The sequence below is a fragment of the Heptranchias perlo genome, chromosome 8, assembly GCF_035084215.1.
Source record: "Heptranchias perlo isolate sHepPer1 chromosome 8, sHepPer1.hap1, whole genome shotgun sequence".
NCBI lineage: Eukaryota > Metazoa > Chordata > Chondrichthyes > Hexanchiformes > Hexanchidae > Heptranchias > Heptranchias perlo.
The window spans coordinates 8,700,894-8,720,020 of record NC_090332.1 but is presented as its reverse complement, the minus strand read 5'-3'; the positions used below and the strand labels follow the sequence as shown (position 1 = coordinate 8,720,020).

At 40.6% G+C, this 19,127-nt stretch overlaps 1 protein-coding gene across 2 annotated transcripts in view; it reads left to right on the top strand.

Moving 5' to 3' along the window:
• tarbp1 (TAR (HIV-1) RNA binding protein 1) overlaps positions 1 to 19,127 on the top strand; it is a 160,156-nt gene that overhangs the window by 96,509 nt on the left and 44,520 nt on the right. For both annotated transcript variants that reach the window (XM_067988609.1, XM_067988610.1), the window contains exon 27: positions 11,942 to 12,136. In XM_067988609.1, coding sequence (XP_067844710.1) covers positions 11,942 to 12,136 — 195 coding nt within the window. The remainder of the gene's footprint in view (positions 1 to 11,941; positions 12,137 to 19,127) is intronic.

Genomic DNA, 19,127 nt, shown 5'->3' with positions numbered 1-19,127 from the left:
TGCGTGCGTGCGTGTGTGTGTGTGTGTGTGTGTGTGTGTGTGTCCGTCCGTAGGGTGGAATTATCACCTGAATGTTTGAAAGAAAGAACTTGCATCCAGAAGCATAGAAGCAGATACTAAACGTCAACCATAATTTTTTTTCAGTACCACAACATAAGTGGGCAATCAGAGAAGAGGTGGAAATCTTAAGAGATGCAAATAGGCTCAAAACTGAGGAGGATCACAAAATAGTAAATATCTTGAATGATTACTTCCTCCCAAATGTTCAGAAGGGAAGATGCAAGATAATCTAATGACTTCAATATAAATGAAATGGAAATCCTAGACAGGTTAAAAGGGCTCAAAACAAATGATCACCAGGAATAATGTTGTTTTTCCCACATTGTTGAGGGAGACTAGTGAAGAGATTTGTGAGGCACTGACAATTATTATGAGGAAGTCACAGGACATTGGATGTTTTTTTTTAATTCGAGACATTTTCATATCTGCAAGTAGTTTTCTTCCTACATTTGTGCTGCTTTTGACCATATTATTCACTTTCTAAATTTATTGACTTTTGAGTTAAACAATGCAATGGCGTTTTATTTTATAGCCCAGAGGAATAATTACATAATGTTCGGTGTCATTTCAGATTGTTGATAACATATCTGCAGTCAAATGCCAATGCTAATTTAATGCATGAAATAGCATCCTGTTTTACATTAAATATAGCATTGCTGTTTAATTGGGTTTTGAGGGATTTTGACTGTACACTTGGTTTGCAGGACTAATGGAATCTACCAGCTGCAGAAAATTTGAATTTTAAATTAACCAAATTCTTTGCTGTTTTTTTTAAAAAAGGTGAAGAATTCAATCTGGTGGACATGTGCATCTACCCTGGTAACGCTTGCATCATCAGCTTGTGATCGGGGTGGGGTGGGGTGGGGTGTGGGTATGGTGGCAGAAATTAACTTAGAAAATGGCAACCTACTAGAGTAGTTGGATTGGCTGCTCCTATCAATGCGAAACAAAATATTCCCAATCTTTGGTTTCTTACACAATTCACCATGTACTATCGATGTGATGTTAAAATGTTCTAGGCCATATACACTTTACGCAGCTACAAATATTGACCTCATTTGATGTCTTTCCGATAACATGGAAAGCAGGAAGAATGACACATTACATTGTATAACCTTTCTGTTTCATATTATAAACTGATCTTGTTGATCTCCAGACATCCTCACTAAGAAGAAAAAATGAAAGACTGAAGGGGAACAAAAATAGGTTTATTTACAGTTTGTAAAGTTATCAGCTTTTTCTCTTCTCTTAATGTAAAGAAAAATTGCTCTATCCATCCCTTAAAAGAACAATTACCAGGTTTGGCACTTCAGCTTAATGGGTATAGGTTTCCTTCAAAGACAGTCTCATGTGAGCACTTAGGTGGAAGTAAAGAAGTAGTTGTTTTGAAATATGCTTGATATACACAGCAGGTCTGTCACCGATGCTGTAGCTATTGGCTAGTTCATGTAGGGGCATAATAGGCTCGTGGTTCAACCTGGTGCTGACTTCCAAAGGAGCCGCGTTGAATATTCTGGACTCTTAGTAACATGGCAATTCTGATGGTGTTGAACTTTTAAGATTCCTTGAAGCCTAGCATTGTATTGTAAGCAATTCTTTTTAGACAGACAGTGCAACTAGCATATCAAATACATAAACAAGTAAAATAAACATAAAATGAAAAGGCTATTACTATGTACATAACAAGTGTATGCAGAAGAAATTGGATCTTGCCAAGATAGCCTATGCTGTTTACTAAGATATCCAGGACAAAGCAGCCCGCTTGATTGGCACCTCATCCACTACCTTAAACATTCACTCCCTCCACTACCAGTGTACCGTGGCTGCAGTGTGTACCATCAATAAGATGCACTGCAGCAACTAGCCAAGGCTTCTTCAACAGCACCTCCCAAACCCGCGACCTCTACCACCTAGAAGGACAAGGGCAGCAGGCACATGGGAACACCACCGCCTGTACATTCCCCTCCAAGTCACACACCATCCTGATTTGGAAGTATGTCGCCGTTCCTTCATCGTCGCCGGGTCAAAATCCTGGAACTCCCTACCTAACAGCACTGTGGGAGAACCTTCACCACACCGACTGCAGCGGTTCAAGAAGGCGGCTCACCACTAACTTCTCAAGGGCAATTAAGTATGGGCAATAAATACTGGCCTTGCCAGCAACGCCCACATCCCAGGAATGAATAAAAAAAGATAAGGGTGCATCACTTACCTTGCTATTGAGTGTCAGCCAACACAATTATAAACTGGTGAAGCTATTTCATAAAGATGATCCAATTCTAGAATCAGTTCACAGTAGCCCAAGGCTACCGAGTTACGGTTTGGATAACTGCATTTCAAATATCAAAAACTATAAATGATTTATTTTGACCATCTGGAGAGCCTCATTGTGATAACAAGTAACCAATTGTGATTAAAAAAATGTGTTAAAATTTTCCTGACCTAACAAGTACAGCGGCTGTAGAAAATAAAAGTTATTTGAGCAGCAAACATATTATCATTCGTAAGATTGGGCATCCTCAGCAGCGACAAGATTCAAGTTCGTCAGTAGATTCCCTGTAAATCCACCTACATCATTTTTGGCACATGGGGCTTTCCAGAAATAGATCTCGTGACCTAGAACAAATCACTGGGTTTTTTTGCCACTCAAAAGCATTAAAAGAAAACAGCAAAGAAATTGGGAATATGTTAGTTACAATCTTCAAAAACTACTTGGATTTGGACTAGTATTGGAGGATTGAAAATGTTACAATCTAATTTAGAAAAGGAGGAACAGAGAAAACACAGTAACTACAGGCTAATGAGTTTAACATCAGTGGTGGAAAAGTTGTTAAAATCAATTATTAGGGACAGTGAATACCTAGAAAAATATAAGCCAATTAAGGTCAGTCAAGGCTGTAAAAGAATGCACAGCAAAGTTTATAGAAGTAGTGGAGGGAGAAGTTTATTAACCTATTCAGCAAATTTAGTGAAAAAATAAGTTTGAAGCACAGCTTTAATGAAAGAACTTTAGCGCTCCTGATTTTGCTCAGTATGAACTCTATACTGTGAATAACATGAATAAACTTACATATTGTTTCACTTTCAGAGCATTTTAAGTAAATTCTTGAAATTTTCATACTAAAAGTGAAATATTACCTTCCACATCCACGCCCTCCCCCCATTACACAGCTGGAATTGTTCCACAAACGGAAATGCTATCCAGAGCATAGTTGCTGGTTTTTGGACGAATCTGAGGTACAGCTGCAACAGCTCTTCTACTTCTGGCATAAGCATGGTGATGTGGCTTAAACCCCAGATAGTCTTGTGCTTCTGATTCTGTCACAGTCATCTGGAGCACTGATATACAAGTTATGTCTAACAAAGCTATGGAAATTGGAAATGAAATACCACTGGTCTGCATGGCTTTGGAGTGTCCTAAACCCAAGCGCAAGAGCTAGATTGCCTTTGCAGCATGATATTTGAATAAGATAGGGCAGTCGTAAGACCACTATAGATGTTTATACTTGAAACTGTATCGGAGTTGCATTACATATATGGAGAAAGAACAAAGACATTTCCCTCTCTGGGAAATTTTGTTCAGTGACAAAACATTAGTTGAGCAACCGACCTGAAACGTTAACTATGTTTCTCTCTCCACAGATGCTGCCTGACCTGCTGAATGTTTCCAGCATTTTCTGTTTTTATTAGTTAAGCAATATTTAGCTTTTCAGCTTGTAGAACATACCTTGTGTTTATCTGTGCACCACCAGAAAATATTAATGCTTATTCTACATGTGCTATGCCTACTTGGCCAATATACAAAGGGTTTTCTAGATGCTGCCTGTAATACAGCTGCCTGGAGTAATTTATGGAGTGTTACCATCTTGATTTGACTACTAACAGTCCAAGCCATTTGCTGCTATGCTATTGCAGGCTGCATGTTGCAGGTCTCTAAAATGCCTCAATTTTAAAATTCTCATCCTTGTATTCAAATCCCTCCATGGCCTTGCCCCTCTCTATCTCTGTAACCTCCTCCAGTCCTACAGTCCTCCGAGAACTCTGTGCTCCTCCAATTCTTGCCTTTTGTGCACCCCCGATTTTGATCACTCCACCATTGGCGGCCATGCCTTCAGCTGCCTAGGCCCTAAGCTTTGGAATTCCTTCCCTAAATCTCACCGCCTCTCTATCTCTCTCTCCTCCTTTAAGACGCTCCTCAAAACCTACCTCTTTGACCAAGCTTTTGGTCACATGTCCTAATATTTCCTTATGGTTTGGTGTCAAATTTTGTTTGGTGACGCCCCTGTTAAGTGCCGTAGGACGTTTTTACTACTTTAAAGAGCTATGTAAATGCAAGATGCTCCCTTATGTATTCCTTGTATTTGATAGCTCAGCATTAACTATTACCCTTAATTGCAGTATATTGTATGGGATGCCCACCCTAGCATCCTAACAGACCAATTTGTGCAGGCTAAAGCTACTTAGATTTAATTACAAGTTAAATAATTTACAGAAGCCAAAGTATACAGCAAGATACCAAATCAGCACAATAAGGTTGACACTAGTTTAATAAGAGGTCAAAATACACTTTTTACAAGATATTTTAGACTGATCACAAGACTTTTTGATGAAACAGGTATATCTCTTCATAGACCGTTCGGATATGAGGTTGTACATGGATGATGCAAGTTTCAGCTCAATCCATGGAATTTGAATTTCCTGTCAGAACAAAAGCCTATGGAGAATTCCCCAGTATTTAATCAGTTCAAAAGCCTCTGAAGTCAGACCTGTCAGTCACCCATGATTAAAGACAGAATGGTGTGAACTATTACACAGAATGCTGATGAGCCGATTCTCTGCTTTCCAAGGACCGTTAATGCCTTGGCCATGTACAATTTAATTATCACGAGAACAAACCCCCTGTCTCCTGATTAATTTCAGATCAATCAATTCCATAGACAATTCATCTTCGAACTTCATTTAGTATTTTGGTAGTGACTGGTATTTTAACTCTTGCTATTTCCAAACTATCTTGTACAGAAACATCTCTATTTTATCACATCATTGCCCTCAGAGTTCAGTCCTTGTGAGCCCTGCCTCAGGATTCTTCACTCCCCTTTTATTTGTATATGAATATTAGACTACCTAAAGTCACCCGTTCTGGATGGGATGCATCCTAGGTTACTGAGGGAAGTAAGGGTGGAAATTACAGAGACTCGGGCCACAATCTTCCAATCCTCCTTAGGTATGGGGGTGGTGCCAGTGGACTGGAGGATTGCAAATGTTACACCCCTGTTCAAAAAAGGGGAGTGGGATAAACCCGGCAAATACAGGCCAGTCAGCCTAATGTCCGTGGTGGGGAACTTTTAGAGACAGTAATCCGGGACAAAATTAACTAGCCCTTAGAAAAGTATGGGCTAATAAATGAAAGCACAGATTTGTTAAAGGAAAATCGTGTTTGACTAACTTGATGTGTTCTTTGATGAAGTAATGGATGAGGGTAGTGCAGTTGATGTTGTGTACATGGACTTTCAAAAGGAGTTTGATAAATTACCACATAATAGACTTGTTAACAAAATTAACACCCATGGGATTAAAGGGACAGTAGCAGAATGGATACGAAATTGACTAAGTGACAGAAAGCAGAGTAGTGGCAAATGGTTGTTTTTCATACTGGAGAAAAATTTACAGTGGTGTTGCCCAGGGGGTCAGTATTAGGATCACTGCTCTTTTTGATATATATTAATGACCTGGACTTGCGTATTAAGGGCATAATTTCAAAGTTTGTAGATGACACGAAACTCGGAAATGTAGTAATTAATGAGGAGGATAGTAACAGACTTCAGGAGGACATAGACTGGTGAAATGGGCAGACACATGGCAGGTGAAATTTAATACAGAGAAGTGTGAAGTGATACATTTTGGTAGGAAGAATGAGGAGAGGCAATATAAGCTAAATGGTACAATTTTAAAGGGGGTGCAGCAACAGAGAGACCTGGGATGTATGTACACAAATCTTTGAAGTTGAGAAGGCTGTTGAAAATGCATTTGGGATCCTTGGCTTTATTATTAGCGGCATAGAGTACAAAAGCAAGGAAGTCATGCTAAACCTTTATAAAACACTGATTAGGTGTCAGCTGGAGTATTGTGTTCAATTCTGGGCACCACACTTTAGGAAGGATGATAAGGCCTTAGAGAGGGTGCAGAAGAGATTTACTAGAATGGTACCAAGGATGAGGGACTTCAGTTATGTGAAGCTGGGTTTCTCCTTAGAGCAGAGAAGGTTAAGCGGAGATTTGATAGGGGTGTTCAAAATCATGAACAGTTTTAATAGCATAATTAAGAAACTGTTTCCATGGCGGAAAGGTCAGTAACCAGAGGACACAGATTTAAGGTGATTGACAAAAGAACCAGAGGTGACATGAAGAGAAAAAAAAATTATGCAACAAATTGTTATGATCTGGAATGTGCTGCCTGCAAGGGTGGTGGAAGCGGATTCAGTAGTAATTTTAAAAAGGGAATTGGATAACTACTTGAAGGAAAAAAAAATTGCAGGGCTATGGGAAAAGAGCTGGGGAATGGGACTAATTGAATAGGTCTACCAAAGAGCCAGCACGATTGGCTGAATGGCCTCTTTCTGTGCTGTATCATTCTATGATTCTACCTACTGTGGGTGTTCATTGTTTGACTATAGTTCACTCTACACATTGAAAGCTCCCACTCCACTGAGACTTAGTACCTATTTTTCTGTGCATTTCTGCTTATTGTATCATCTTGGTCCTTTTGCTCCCTCCTCCGTAAAATGAACTGACTTGCATAATCATTTTGAGGTATATGCAGTAGAGGAGAACACATACTTATATAGTTCCAAGCTCTTTAAAGGGCCAGTGAATGTTCCATCCCACTCTCGTTTGAATGGTAGCCTTTCAATGTAGATGTGGAGGCTTAACTTTGTTCAAAGCTGAGGAATACAATACCTGATATTAATTGATGATCTTCCAGCTGTGAGCTTTTGAGATATTGTCCAGTAACTGCAGGTTTAAATTTGGTGGATCTCCAAACCTGTTCCTTTAGAACTATCCTAACCTCAAACTAGGGGGAATACAGGGAAACTTATTGTGTATTTTTACAGGAATTTACACATGGCTGATGTACAGTGTAATGAGAATCTCACTTGAATATAATTTAGTTAGGATTTGGATTGGTTAAAACAAAATATTTTGTAAACATCTTGAAATTTGGAATCTCATTAAGAAAGCTATTCAGAAAGGAGCTAATGCTGTCTTAAATGCCAGACCTCTAAGACTGTACCAGAGAGGACATTCTGGCCTTGGAGGGATTATAACGAAGTACAACCAAATTGATGAATGGAATTGGGCACTTGAACAATGAAGACAGACTAAGGATTCTAGGAATGTTTTCATTGAAACTAAGGTGGCCTTGAGGTGGACTTATTGAGGATGTTTGTAATCTTAAAGGAAATAACTAAACTGGTTCCTTGAGCAATGTTCAATATTAATACAGCTGTACGACAAGGGGAAATGGATTCAATCTTACATGAGAAATGATGAATATACAATAAGATATACTGTAACATCTTCTTGCAGAGGGTGGTATAATATCCTACACAGGAATGAAGTAGAATTGGGGGATATTATAAATTACAGAATTATTTTGGTAAACATGGCTTTGAAAATTATGAAAGCTAAAGTGGAGTTTGAAGACTGACCAATGGGACTGGCCCGCTGAGTGAGGAAGATCACTGACTTTTCTCGCCCTTTTTGTAAGTTAGTATTACCTAGCAATATTCTGCATTTTATGAGAATATTTTTAATTACTAAAAGCAGAATGCTATATGTGGAAGAATCTCCTTATTACATTAAGATCTAATAACTCAAATGTCAATAAATGAATAGGCTATATTTCTGCCAAATATTTCTGGAGCCGGGGAAGCTCTCGAGACGAGACAGGCTTCACCTGATCTGACAGGTACCAGTGTCCTGGCAAAGAGGATAAATATGGGAGTGGGGATGGTTTTAAGCTGATACAGCAGAGGGAGGAGCAAACAAAGCAGATCTAGAAAGAGAGATAATAAAGAATAATGATGCTGGAAAAGCTACAGAAGCTATGGTACTGACCAGGGTCTGTTAAATGACAGTTTGAGTGTACAACAGGTAAGTGTGCAGCGTATAAGGATATCACCATATGGAGAAATGATGACAAAATAAGCAAACACTTCAGTATAGAGAGTGAGGGAAGTAGGATGCTTTGAAGTTCTATATATGAATGCTAGGAACTTTTAGGAGTGAATTGGAAATCTGAATGCCATTACTGGTAAGGGAGCCTCTGATATTCTAGGCATTACATTTCTTGGGTGCTCACTCAGTTTGTGTGTGTTCATGTGAGAGAGAGAAATATATTTGTGATCAGGGCATCTTTGTACAACTTTTTTTGCTCTTAGAATAGGGGTGCTGTGTCTATTCAAGCCTTAGCTTGGGTTCAAGAATCCCTTCTTTCCATTTCCTCAATGAGTTAAATGACTGGAAATAAGAATACGTATCACTTGGTGTAATAGTAACAATCTGAAATCTATACATTGACACATTTATTTAATTGGTTTGGAGGCATTGAGTAGTATAATGCTTAAATAATTAATTCAGGTGTCCTGAGATTCATAAGGTTGCAGAAACAATAGAGGTGGGTTTACTATAGCAACTCATCTTTATAAAAGTCTGTGCAAAGACATCATTAGTGGGTGACTTTCCTACTGGCAGTGCCTTAATTGCTGTTTCAGTCTCCTGATAACTGAATTACATTTTCCAAAGCTCTGTAGTCTTTTAGATCAGCCTGAGGTAGTACAACCTCAAAGAACTTATCACTACTTGAACCTGATGGGTTTTGTTCAGACTTTCTAATTTGTATATAAATCTTTGTATATAAATTTATAGAACCTTTCATGTCAAATTTGAATATCTAGAAGGACTTTACACTATTCAGTATTTTTTGAAGTGCAGTTACAAACATGACCGCAGAGAGGGGGAAAGCAATGACATAAAAATGTGGCTTCCCCAGAATGAGTGACTGGAGCCCTCCCAGTCTCTCAGGAAAGGCTCAATTAAATTCGAATAATGGATAGTAGTGGGAAAAATATTTATTTTTTTCCCCTAATGCTTTCAATAATTTTCTCCCACTCTTTGCCCGAAGCATTAGCTCTTGCTGGGCTGCAATTCAATGAGTATCAGGTGCGTTCCTTGCCTGATGACCATTCCTGGCCTGGGCAGCGAGTGTTGGCAGTTTATTCCAACACTGGGGGAGGGGGTGGGTGTGAAATTACAGCTAAGCCCCACTCTTTTCTCACGTGTGGTCCACACACATGCACTTTCCAGCAGGATGGCCATCAGGGACAGGAAACCTGGCTAATTTTTAAAGAACTTTATTTTAATCTCTTGCATAGACGTCCAGAGGGGGAAGAGGAGGAGAATAAATTTGTGACAACCGTGAAAGCCTTTCTCTTGCTGATGAGTCCTCTTTGGTCTCTTCAATGTTTTGGATGTTGAAGATTCTGAAGTCTCACTTAGGCTTGATATGTCTGAATATTGTCAATAGTTGGACTTAAATGCATTTTCTACTCCATCCTTATGAAATGATTGTCATTATTTAAAATTTTAAAATGTGTATCTCAGTTTTAGCTTTGATTTCTTTGTGTTCCTTTGAGTTCCAGCTTAATCTCTTCACTGACATTCTCTACATTGCTAGATGTTTAAGACGACTTTGCAAATTGTAATTTTACTTTCCATGGTTCACTAATCATCCACCAAGCTTACTTGCGCTATTCAGTTTTCATTCCTATAGATATGATCTTGCTGAGCTGTAACATTCAAAATGCTAAATACAGACTAAGAAATGCTTTAATAGTCCTCGAGGAATCTAGGAACCAAACAATGTGAAATGCAAATCAGCTTCCTTATTGCAAAGAGAGATCAGCTCTCAAAATAGAAACATGGAGTTAGAACTTAATAACACTGCAGCAGGCTATTCTGATAAGGCAGTTATGTCATTAGAGTATTTGTGTAGGAGACACACTTCAGTTTATCCAGTTTTGGCAATTTTCACAAAATCCAAATAGTAAATACGGAACTGCCAAGTCTTTACATTTAGTTCAAGATTGGCCAATCCCTTAAACAAAACTGGAAAGGAACATTAAAAGGATTCCAGGATCTCCAATCAGGTGTGCTTTGTGTTGAATTTGTCATTGTGCAGAGCAATGTTAGAGAAATGTCACCATAAACCATAGACGTTTAAACAAAGGGAAGCTATTCAGTTCATCGTGTCTTTGGTGGCTTTTTGCTAGAGCAATGCAAAACTAATCCCACTGCTCCATTTTTTTCTCCCCATAGCCCTCTATCTTCCTTCAATTGTCACTTTAAAAAAAAATCCAATGGTCTCTGCCTCGACCACTTCCTGTGGCAATGCACTCCATGTTCCAACAATCCTCTGTGTAAAGAAATTTCTCTTAGGCTCTCCCCTCACTCTTCATGATGGTTGTAAATTGAATATCCTTGGTTGATATTAGTTCCTCAATACCCATGACCAAATCATTTGTTTATGTGGAAAACAAGCAAAGTCCTTGTAGCACACCACTAGCTACAACCTGCCAATGCAAAAAAAAATCAATCTTACTCCTGCTGCATTTTCTTCAGCCATCCCTCTATCCACGTCACCACTTTACCTTTAGTACCACCAGCTGTAGCTGTATCTTTAGAAGTCTCCTCTGGCAAATTTATCAAATACTTTTTGGAAGCCCAAGTAGATCACATCCACTGTATTTCCTTTGTCTATCCACTCAGTCCTTTTCTTGTACAACTTGATTAAATTAATAAAGCATGCGCTTGCTGTTGCAAATTATTGATGACTGGCCATACCTTTTAAGTTGTTACCAGTGTTATTCCTTATATTGATCTCTAGCAGTTTATGATGTGAGGCTTGCTGCTCTATAGTTACTTGACTTATTCTTGTCTTTTCCTAAACAAGGATGTAACATTTGTCACCCTCCAATTCTTTGGTACAGTTCCTTCACTGATATGTTTGAGATTGTCACAAATTCTAGAGTTGGGGGCTCGGCTCAAAATTAGAAGAGGTAAAGTGCAATGACAGTTTAGATTTAACTACTTTACGCAGGGGGAGTCAAACATGTAAAACGTTTGCCCAGGGAGGCAACTGGTGTGGAAAAACTTAAGGGGGAATTAGATAGATGTTTAAGGGTTACTAGATTTTTGGACTGGGCCAGACAGTGGTAAGTCTGTTCTCTGCTTTTAGGCTGCAGATGTCTGCGACCACCTGGTGACCCTTTTATCCCCCTCTGTCAAACAGGCTTTTAAATGTCCAAATGGCTGCCGGCTGTAAAACGACTCATTCCCCATGGCATGTTTCACACAGCACGGGAAACACGCTGAGGCAGCGATGAAATTGCTTGCCTTCACTCTAAATTAGATTCATGTACGTTTCAAGTACTTGAATTGTTTGTTTAAATATCGTCCCACCAGCTTTAATTGCCGGCAGGACTTCCGGGTTCGGGAATGGCGCATGCACCCAGATGCCTCTGGGTTGTGTGTGTTCTTAGGCGTGTTGGATTTCTGCCCGCTCTGGAAACCGCGATTTTCTTCGCCCCCAATGCACCCACAGTTCCGGTTTAAAATCGAGCCCTTTGTATGGAATTCCAATTGGGGTATAAAATTTCAGTCATCCAGTTATGATTTCTATGCTTAGCCCTGATTTTTGTGCAGGTAATAATTCCGAGCTTGATCAAAAAATACCAGGTAGACTAACATTTTATATCCAGTATAGATATCCAACAAATGTGTGACCTAACTTAAGTTCAATGTCGGTTGTAAATGTTTTACAGGTTATGGCCTAGCTGAAGTAGATCAAGATGCTGAGTGGACAGATGTACAAAAGAAGATAATGCCGTGGAAGAATAACATCCCAGACCAAGACCTGGAACTGATCTATCAGGAAAGGGCCACAAAGTTTGGAAAATCGTCTAACAGCAGCTTGATTATAGTGGCATCACTTATTGATAAGCCTACTAACCTGGGAGGTAAGGATAAAGCAATGTTTCAAGTTCTGAATTCTTTAAGGTATTTTTACTTCTTGTATTTCAGTGTATTTGGTCACTTTCCATTCTGTCCTATTGTATAGAATTGCAATTGGGGTATAAAATTTCAGTTATCCATTTATGATTTCTGTGCTTAGCCCATTGAATATATTCATTCCATTTTTTAATTAATTAATTTATTTATCCTCAACAACAGCTCACCCTTGTATATGCCTTTAATGTAATAAATATATCCCAAAATGTTTCACAAAGTGCAGGTTGCACCTAAGCAAGAGAAGGGAGAAGAGTTAGGGGAGGTGCAGACAAAGATTTAAGGAGGCTTTTGAAGGTGAGGTGAGAGCAATAAGCAGATGGGTTTGGGAAGAAAATTCCATTGTGCTGGAGCAAGATGGTTAAAGGCTTTTCCAACAATGGTGGGGAAGAGGGAGGGGGACATACAGTAGACTAGAGTTGGAGGAGCAGAGAAATGAAGGGGTGGAGGAGATTGCGAAGGTGAAACAGGAAGAGGCCATGGAGGAATTTGTCAACCAGGATGAGAATTTTGAAATAAATGTGCTGAGAGGAGGGGATTCAGCTCAGCTCGGTGAGGTTAGGAATTGATGGATGAATGGGATTTAGTGTGGGTTAGGATCCGGGCCGCGAAGTTCTGAGCATCTATTCAGATCAATTATTTGACGAACTTCCCTGGTCATCATTTTGTGTTTCTAACTACAAACACTTGATCTGCAGGTTGGCTTGGTTAGACATTTGTGCAGCGACCATCCCCTTGTGACTTTTGGGTTTCATTGGAGCCTAAAGATGGCTTGCTTCCCACTTCCATTTTCATTTATATGTGGAGGTGAAACAAATGAGGAAGAATGTTAAATTCCCTACCAAAGAGAAAGTCCTCCTCTTCCATCTACCCATGGGCTTGTTTTTCTGATCTGCTTGGACTTTTTGGGGGGGTTTTGTTTCATCCTTTTCTTCATTAACTCTTTGGTGCTTGTGTCTTCAAAAGACCTCAGTAACAATACCAGAATATTGACGGCAATACCAGAATATTGACGGCAAAACCACATGCCTAGGGGCTATTGTTTGGCCCTATTCAGATGAAGGCTCATTCTTTTGAATGTGAAGATTAAACCACAGTCAAAGAACAAGGACCATACCAAATATATAGGGCATCCACTTCTTGAGGTTCTAATCTATAATAGTATGTTGGAGAAAGCACTGCTGTTTCATGGTTAATGCTTCTTCCATTGGAGGTAGGTATGGCACACAAGTACAAATGTGCCGTACCTGCATCTTACAATAGAATTCTTCATGCTTGTATGATAATAGTTGAGTTTCCTGGCCATTTGATCTTACTTTGATCTTAGTCAAAAAAAAAGAATTTTCATTAATAAAATGCACACTAGTGGAGCCAAAACAACATTGATGTGAAATAAATCAGACTTTTTTAGTTCATTAAATATTTTGTTAGTACTGAGCAACAATGAATAAATTATTGTGGCCAAAGGAGTTGACCAATATAGCACGAGGTTATTGCCTTGTTTATACTCAAAATTGGTGCTGAATTAGCAAAACAATAATTCAGACAATCCAGCAGCTACTAAAAAATTATGAACCTGTCAAATTTATTGAGTTACAATTATTCCAAATGAACAAAATGTGGCACTCCTGCCTCTATAAGACACTGGCAGGCTTCAGCTTCTGAATTTGCAGCAACAAAAAATATGGCGTGCCTCCTGTCCTCTGTCTTCAGTGGTTTTAGTAGTACTTATTTTGACTCTGGCTTCTCAACCAAACCGAAATACTTCAGAGGCAGGATAATCGAAGAGGGATTACTTACTCAAATTAGTTCCCTATTATTAGTAGAAACTTCAGCCCATTGTGCCTGTGCCATTGCCAGTTGCATAGTAGCATAGTAGTTACAGCACAGAAGGAGGCTGTTTGGCCCATCATGCCTGTGCCAGCTCTTTGAAGGAGCTATCCAATTAGTCCTATTCCCCTGCTCTTTCTCCATAGTACTGTAAATTTTTTCCCTTTAAGTAATTATCCAATTCACTTTTGAATGTTACTATTGAATCTGTTTCCACAACCTTTCAGGCAATTCATATCAGATTCTTACAACTTGCTGCATAAAAAAAAAAATGTTTCCTCATGTTGCCTCTGGCTCTTTACCGATCACCTTAAATCCTTGTCCCCTGGTTAATGACCCTTCTGTCACTGGAAACAGAATTTCCTTAATTACTCTATGAAAACTGTTCATGATTTTGAACACCTCCTATCAAATCTCCCTTTAACCTTCTTCTAAGGAGAACAACCCCAGCTTCTCCAATCTCTCCATATAACTGAAGTTTCTCACCTCTGGTACCATTCTAGTAAATCTATTCTGCGCCCTCTGTAAGGCCTTGACATCCTTCCTAAAGTGTGGTGCCCAGAATTGAACACGATACTCTAGCTGAGGCCTAACCAGTTGTTTCATAAAGGTTTAGCATAACCTCCTTGCTTTTGTACTCTATGCCTCCATTAATAAAGGCCAGGATTCCATATGCATTTTTAACAGCCTTCTCAACTTGTCCTGCCACCTTCAAAGATTTGTGTATGTGCACCTATGTTCCTGCAACCTCTTCAAAATTGTACCATATAGCTTATATTGCCTCTCCTGATTCTTCCTACCAAAATGTATCACTTTACACTTCTCTGCGTAAATTTCATCTGCCATATTTCTGCCCATTTCACAAGTCTGTCTATATCCTCCTGATATCTGTTGCTATCCTCCACATTGTTTACTACATTTCTGAGTTTCGTGTCATCTGCAAACTTTGAAATTATGCCCGCTATACCCAAGTCCAGTTCATTAATGTATATCAAAAAGAGCAGTGGTCCTAAAACTAACCCTGGGGAATACCACTGCATATTTCCCTCTAGCCTGAAAAACACCCGTTCACCACTACTCTCTGCTTTCTGTCCCTTAGCCAATTTTGTATCCATGCTGCCACTGACCCTTTAATCCTATGGGCTTTACTTTTGCTAACAAGTCTATTATGTGGCACTACCCTCATCAACCATCTCTGTTACTTCATCGAAGAACTCACCAAGTTAGTCAAACACGATTTTCCTTTAACAAATCCGTGCTGACTTTCATTTATTAGCCCATATTTTTCCAAGTGCCAATTAATTTTGTCCCGGATTATTGTGACTACAAGTTTCGCCACCACTGACATTTGGCTGACTGGCCTGTAATTGCTAGGTATATCCCCCCTCCCCTTTTTTTAAGCAGGGGTGTGACATTTGCAATCCTCCAGTCTTCCGGCACCATCTCCATATCAAAGGAGGATTGAAAGATTGTGGCCAGAGCCTCCACAATTTCCACCCTTGCTTCCCTCCGTAACCTAGGATGCATCCCACCCAGACCGGGTGACTTTTCTACTTTGAGTACTGCCAATCTTTTAAGTACCTCCTTTATCTATTTTTTTTTTATTCGTTCACGGGATGTGGGTGTCGCTGGCGAGGCCAGCATTTATTGCCCATCCCTAATTGCCCTCGAGAAGGTGGTGATGAGCCGCCTTCTTGAACCGCTGCAGTCCGTGTGGTGAAGGTTCTCCCACAGTGCTGTTAGGAAGGGAGTTCCAGGATTTTGACCCAGCGACAATGAAGGAACGGCGATATATTTCCAAGTCGGGATGGTGTGTGACTTGGAGGGGAACGTGCATGTGGTGGTGTTCCCATGTGCCTGCTGCTCTTGTCCTTCGAGATGGTAGAGGTCGCGGGTTTGGGAGGTGCTGTCGAAGAAGCCTTGGCGAGTTGCTGCAGTGCATCCTGTGGATGGTACACACTGCAGCCACAGTGCGCCGGTGGTGAAGGGAGTGAATGTTTAGGGTGGTGGATGGAGTGCCAATCAAGCGGGCTGCTTTATCTTGGATGGTGTTGAGCTTCTTGAGTGTTGTTGGAGCTGCACTCATCCAAGCAAGTGGAGAGTATTCCATCACACTCCTGACTTGTGCGTTGTAGATGGTGGAAAGGCTTTGGGGAGTCAGGAGGTAAGTCACTCGCCGCAGAATACCCAGCCTCTGACCTGCTCTTGTAGCCACAGTATTTATATGGCTGGTCCAGTTAAGTTTCTGGTCATTGGTGACCCCCAGGATGTTGATGGTGGGGGATTCGGCAATGGTAATGCTGTTGAGTGTCAAGGGGAGGTGGTTAGACTCTCTCTTGTTGGAGATGGTCATTGCCTGGCACTTGTCTGGCGCGAATGTTACTTGCCACTTATGAGCCCAAGCCTGGATGTTGTCCAGGTCTTGCTGCATGCGGGCTCGGACTGCTTCATTATTTGAGGGGTTGTGAATGGAACCGAACACTGTGCAGTCATCAGTGAACATCCCCATTTCTGACCTTATGATGGAGGGAAGGTCATTGACAAAGCAGCTGAAGATGGTTGGGCCTAGGACACTGCCCTGAGGAACTCCTGCAGCAATGTCCTGGGGCTGAGATGATTGGCCTCCAACAACCACTACCATCTTCCTTTGTGCCAGGTATGACTCCAGCCACTGGAGAGTTTTCCCCCTCATTCCCATTGACTTCAATTTTACTAGGGCTCCTTGGTGCCACACTCTGTTAAATGCTGCCTTGATGTCAAGGGCAGTCACTCTCACCTCACCTCTGGAATTCAGCTCTTTTGTCCATGTTTGGACCAAGGCTGTAATGAGGTCTGGAGCCGAGTGGTCCTGACGGAACCTAAACTGAGCATCGGTGAGCAGGTTATTGGTGAGTAAGTGCCGCTTGATAGCACTGTCGACGACACTTCCATCACTTTGCTGATGATTGAGAGTAGACTGATGGGGCGATAATTGGCCGGATTGGATTTGTCCTGCTTTTTGTGGACAGGACATACCTGGGCAATTTTCCACATTGTCGGGTAGATGCCAGTGTTGTAGCTGTACTGGAACAGCTTGGTTAGAGGCGCAGCTAGTTCTGGAGCACAAGTCTTCAGCACTACGGCTGGGATGTTGTCGGGGCCCATAGCCTTTGCTGTATCCAGTGCACTCAACTGTTTCTTGATATCACGTGGAGTGAATCGAATTGGCCGAAGACTGGCTTCTGTGATGGTGGGGATATCGGGAGGAGGCCGAGATGGATCATTCACTCGGCACTTCTGGCTGAAGATGGTATCCTATCCAATATCACTACTACCTCCTCCTTTCCTGCTACAATGGCAGCATCCTCTTCTCTAGTGAAGACAGATTGAAGTATTCATTTAATACTGCAACCATGCCCTCTGCCTCCACAAGAAGATCTCCTTTTTTGTCCGTAATCGATACCACCCTTCCTTTGACTACGCTTTTACTATTTATATATTTATAAAAGACTTTTGGGTTCCCTTTAATGTGAGCTGCTAATCTATTCTCATACTCTCTCTTTGCCCCTCTTATTCCCTGGTTCTCAACTATATTATGAACCTTACATTTGCCATAAGCCTCCATTTTCTTTTTCATTTCAATCTCTATATCTTTAGCCATCCAGGGAGCTCTAGCTTTGGATGCCCTTCCTTTCCCACTTGTAGGAATGTGTCTTCTCTGCACCCGAACCAACTCCTCCTTAAAAGCTTCCCATTGTTCAGTTACTGTTTTGCCTGCCAATTTTTGATTCCAGTCCACCTCGGCAAGATCCCTTTTTAACTCTGAAATTAGCCATCCTCCAGTTTAGTATTTTCACATTTGTTTGTTCCTTGTCCTTTTCTATAACTGTTCTAAACCTAATGATATTATGATCGCTGTTCCCCAAATGCTCCACCTGACCCACTTCATTCCTCATAACTAGATCCAGCACTGATTTCTTCCTCGTTGGGCTGGGAACACACTGTTCCGGAAAGTTCTGTAGTACACATTACAGGAATTCCTCCCCCTCTTTGCCCTTTACACGGTTACTGTCCCAGTCTATGTTTGGATAATTGAAGTCCCCCATTATCACTCCTCTATAGTTCTTGCATCTTTCTGTAATTTGTCTGCAAATTTGCTTCTCTATCGCCTTCCCACTATTTGGTGGTCTATAGTATACACCCAGCAGCGTAATAGCTCCTCTCGTCTTCCTTAATTCTAACCAAATTGATTCTGTCTTTGACCCCTCAACTAAATCATCCCTTTCCAGTGCTGTAATAGTTTCTTTGATCAATACTGCCACTCCCCTCCTTTCTTCCCTTATCTTTACTGAATACTTTGTAGCCAAGAATATTAAGTACCCAATCCTCCCCTTCTTTGAGCCAGGTCTCTGATATTGCCACTATATCATATTCCCATTTGGCAACTTGAGCCTGCAGCTCCACAACCTTATTTACCAAGCTACATGCATTTACGCACACTCATCTTAGCCTGCCTCGTATTTGCCCCATGTCTGATCACTCCTATTTCTGAACTCTTCTTTACTCTAGTGCTATTTGTCCTTCCCAGTCCTCTGTGCACCTTGTTTCTCCTCTGTAATGTTTCATCCTGGTGCCCACCCCCTGCCAAATTAATTTAAACCTTTCCCTACAACATACTGTAGCTATCTACTATAATCCCATTTTCATGATTTTTCCCTGTATCCTTTAATATTTTTCTTTAAGTGCCTATTTCGCTCCAAAATGCCATGATTCGATAGCCACTTATGGTAATGTATACCATAATCTAATAACCTTTTCTTCTGACCTCCCCATTTAGTAGTGACTCTCAGTCTGTGTCCTACTTCTTGTTTAAGAAAGCAAAAAGTAGAAAGAAAAGTAAGCAAAAATAGATATGGATGAATGTAACTTTTATTCCCATGGGTAAGGAATTTGTTCAAAGCACTCCCCCTAGACTTTCCTTCCCTATGGGAATAAAAGTTACATTCATCTATCTATTTTTGCTTACTTTTCTTTCCACTTTTCGCTTTCTGAAACAACCTTTTCAGCTTGGTGACAAAAGTCTGATGGAAGGCAAATGCTAAAACCATTCAGGGGTGGGTAGGGTTCTAGTAG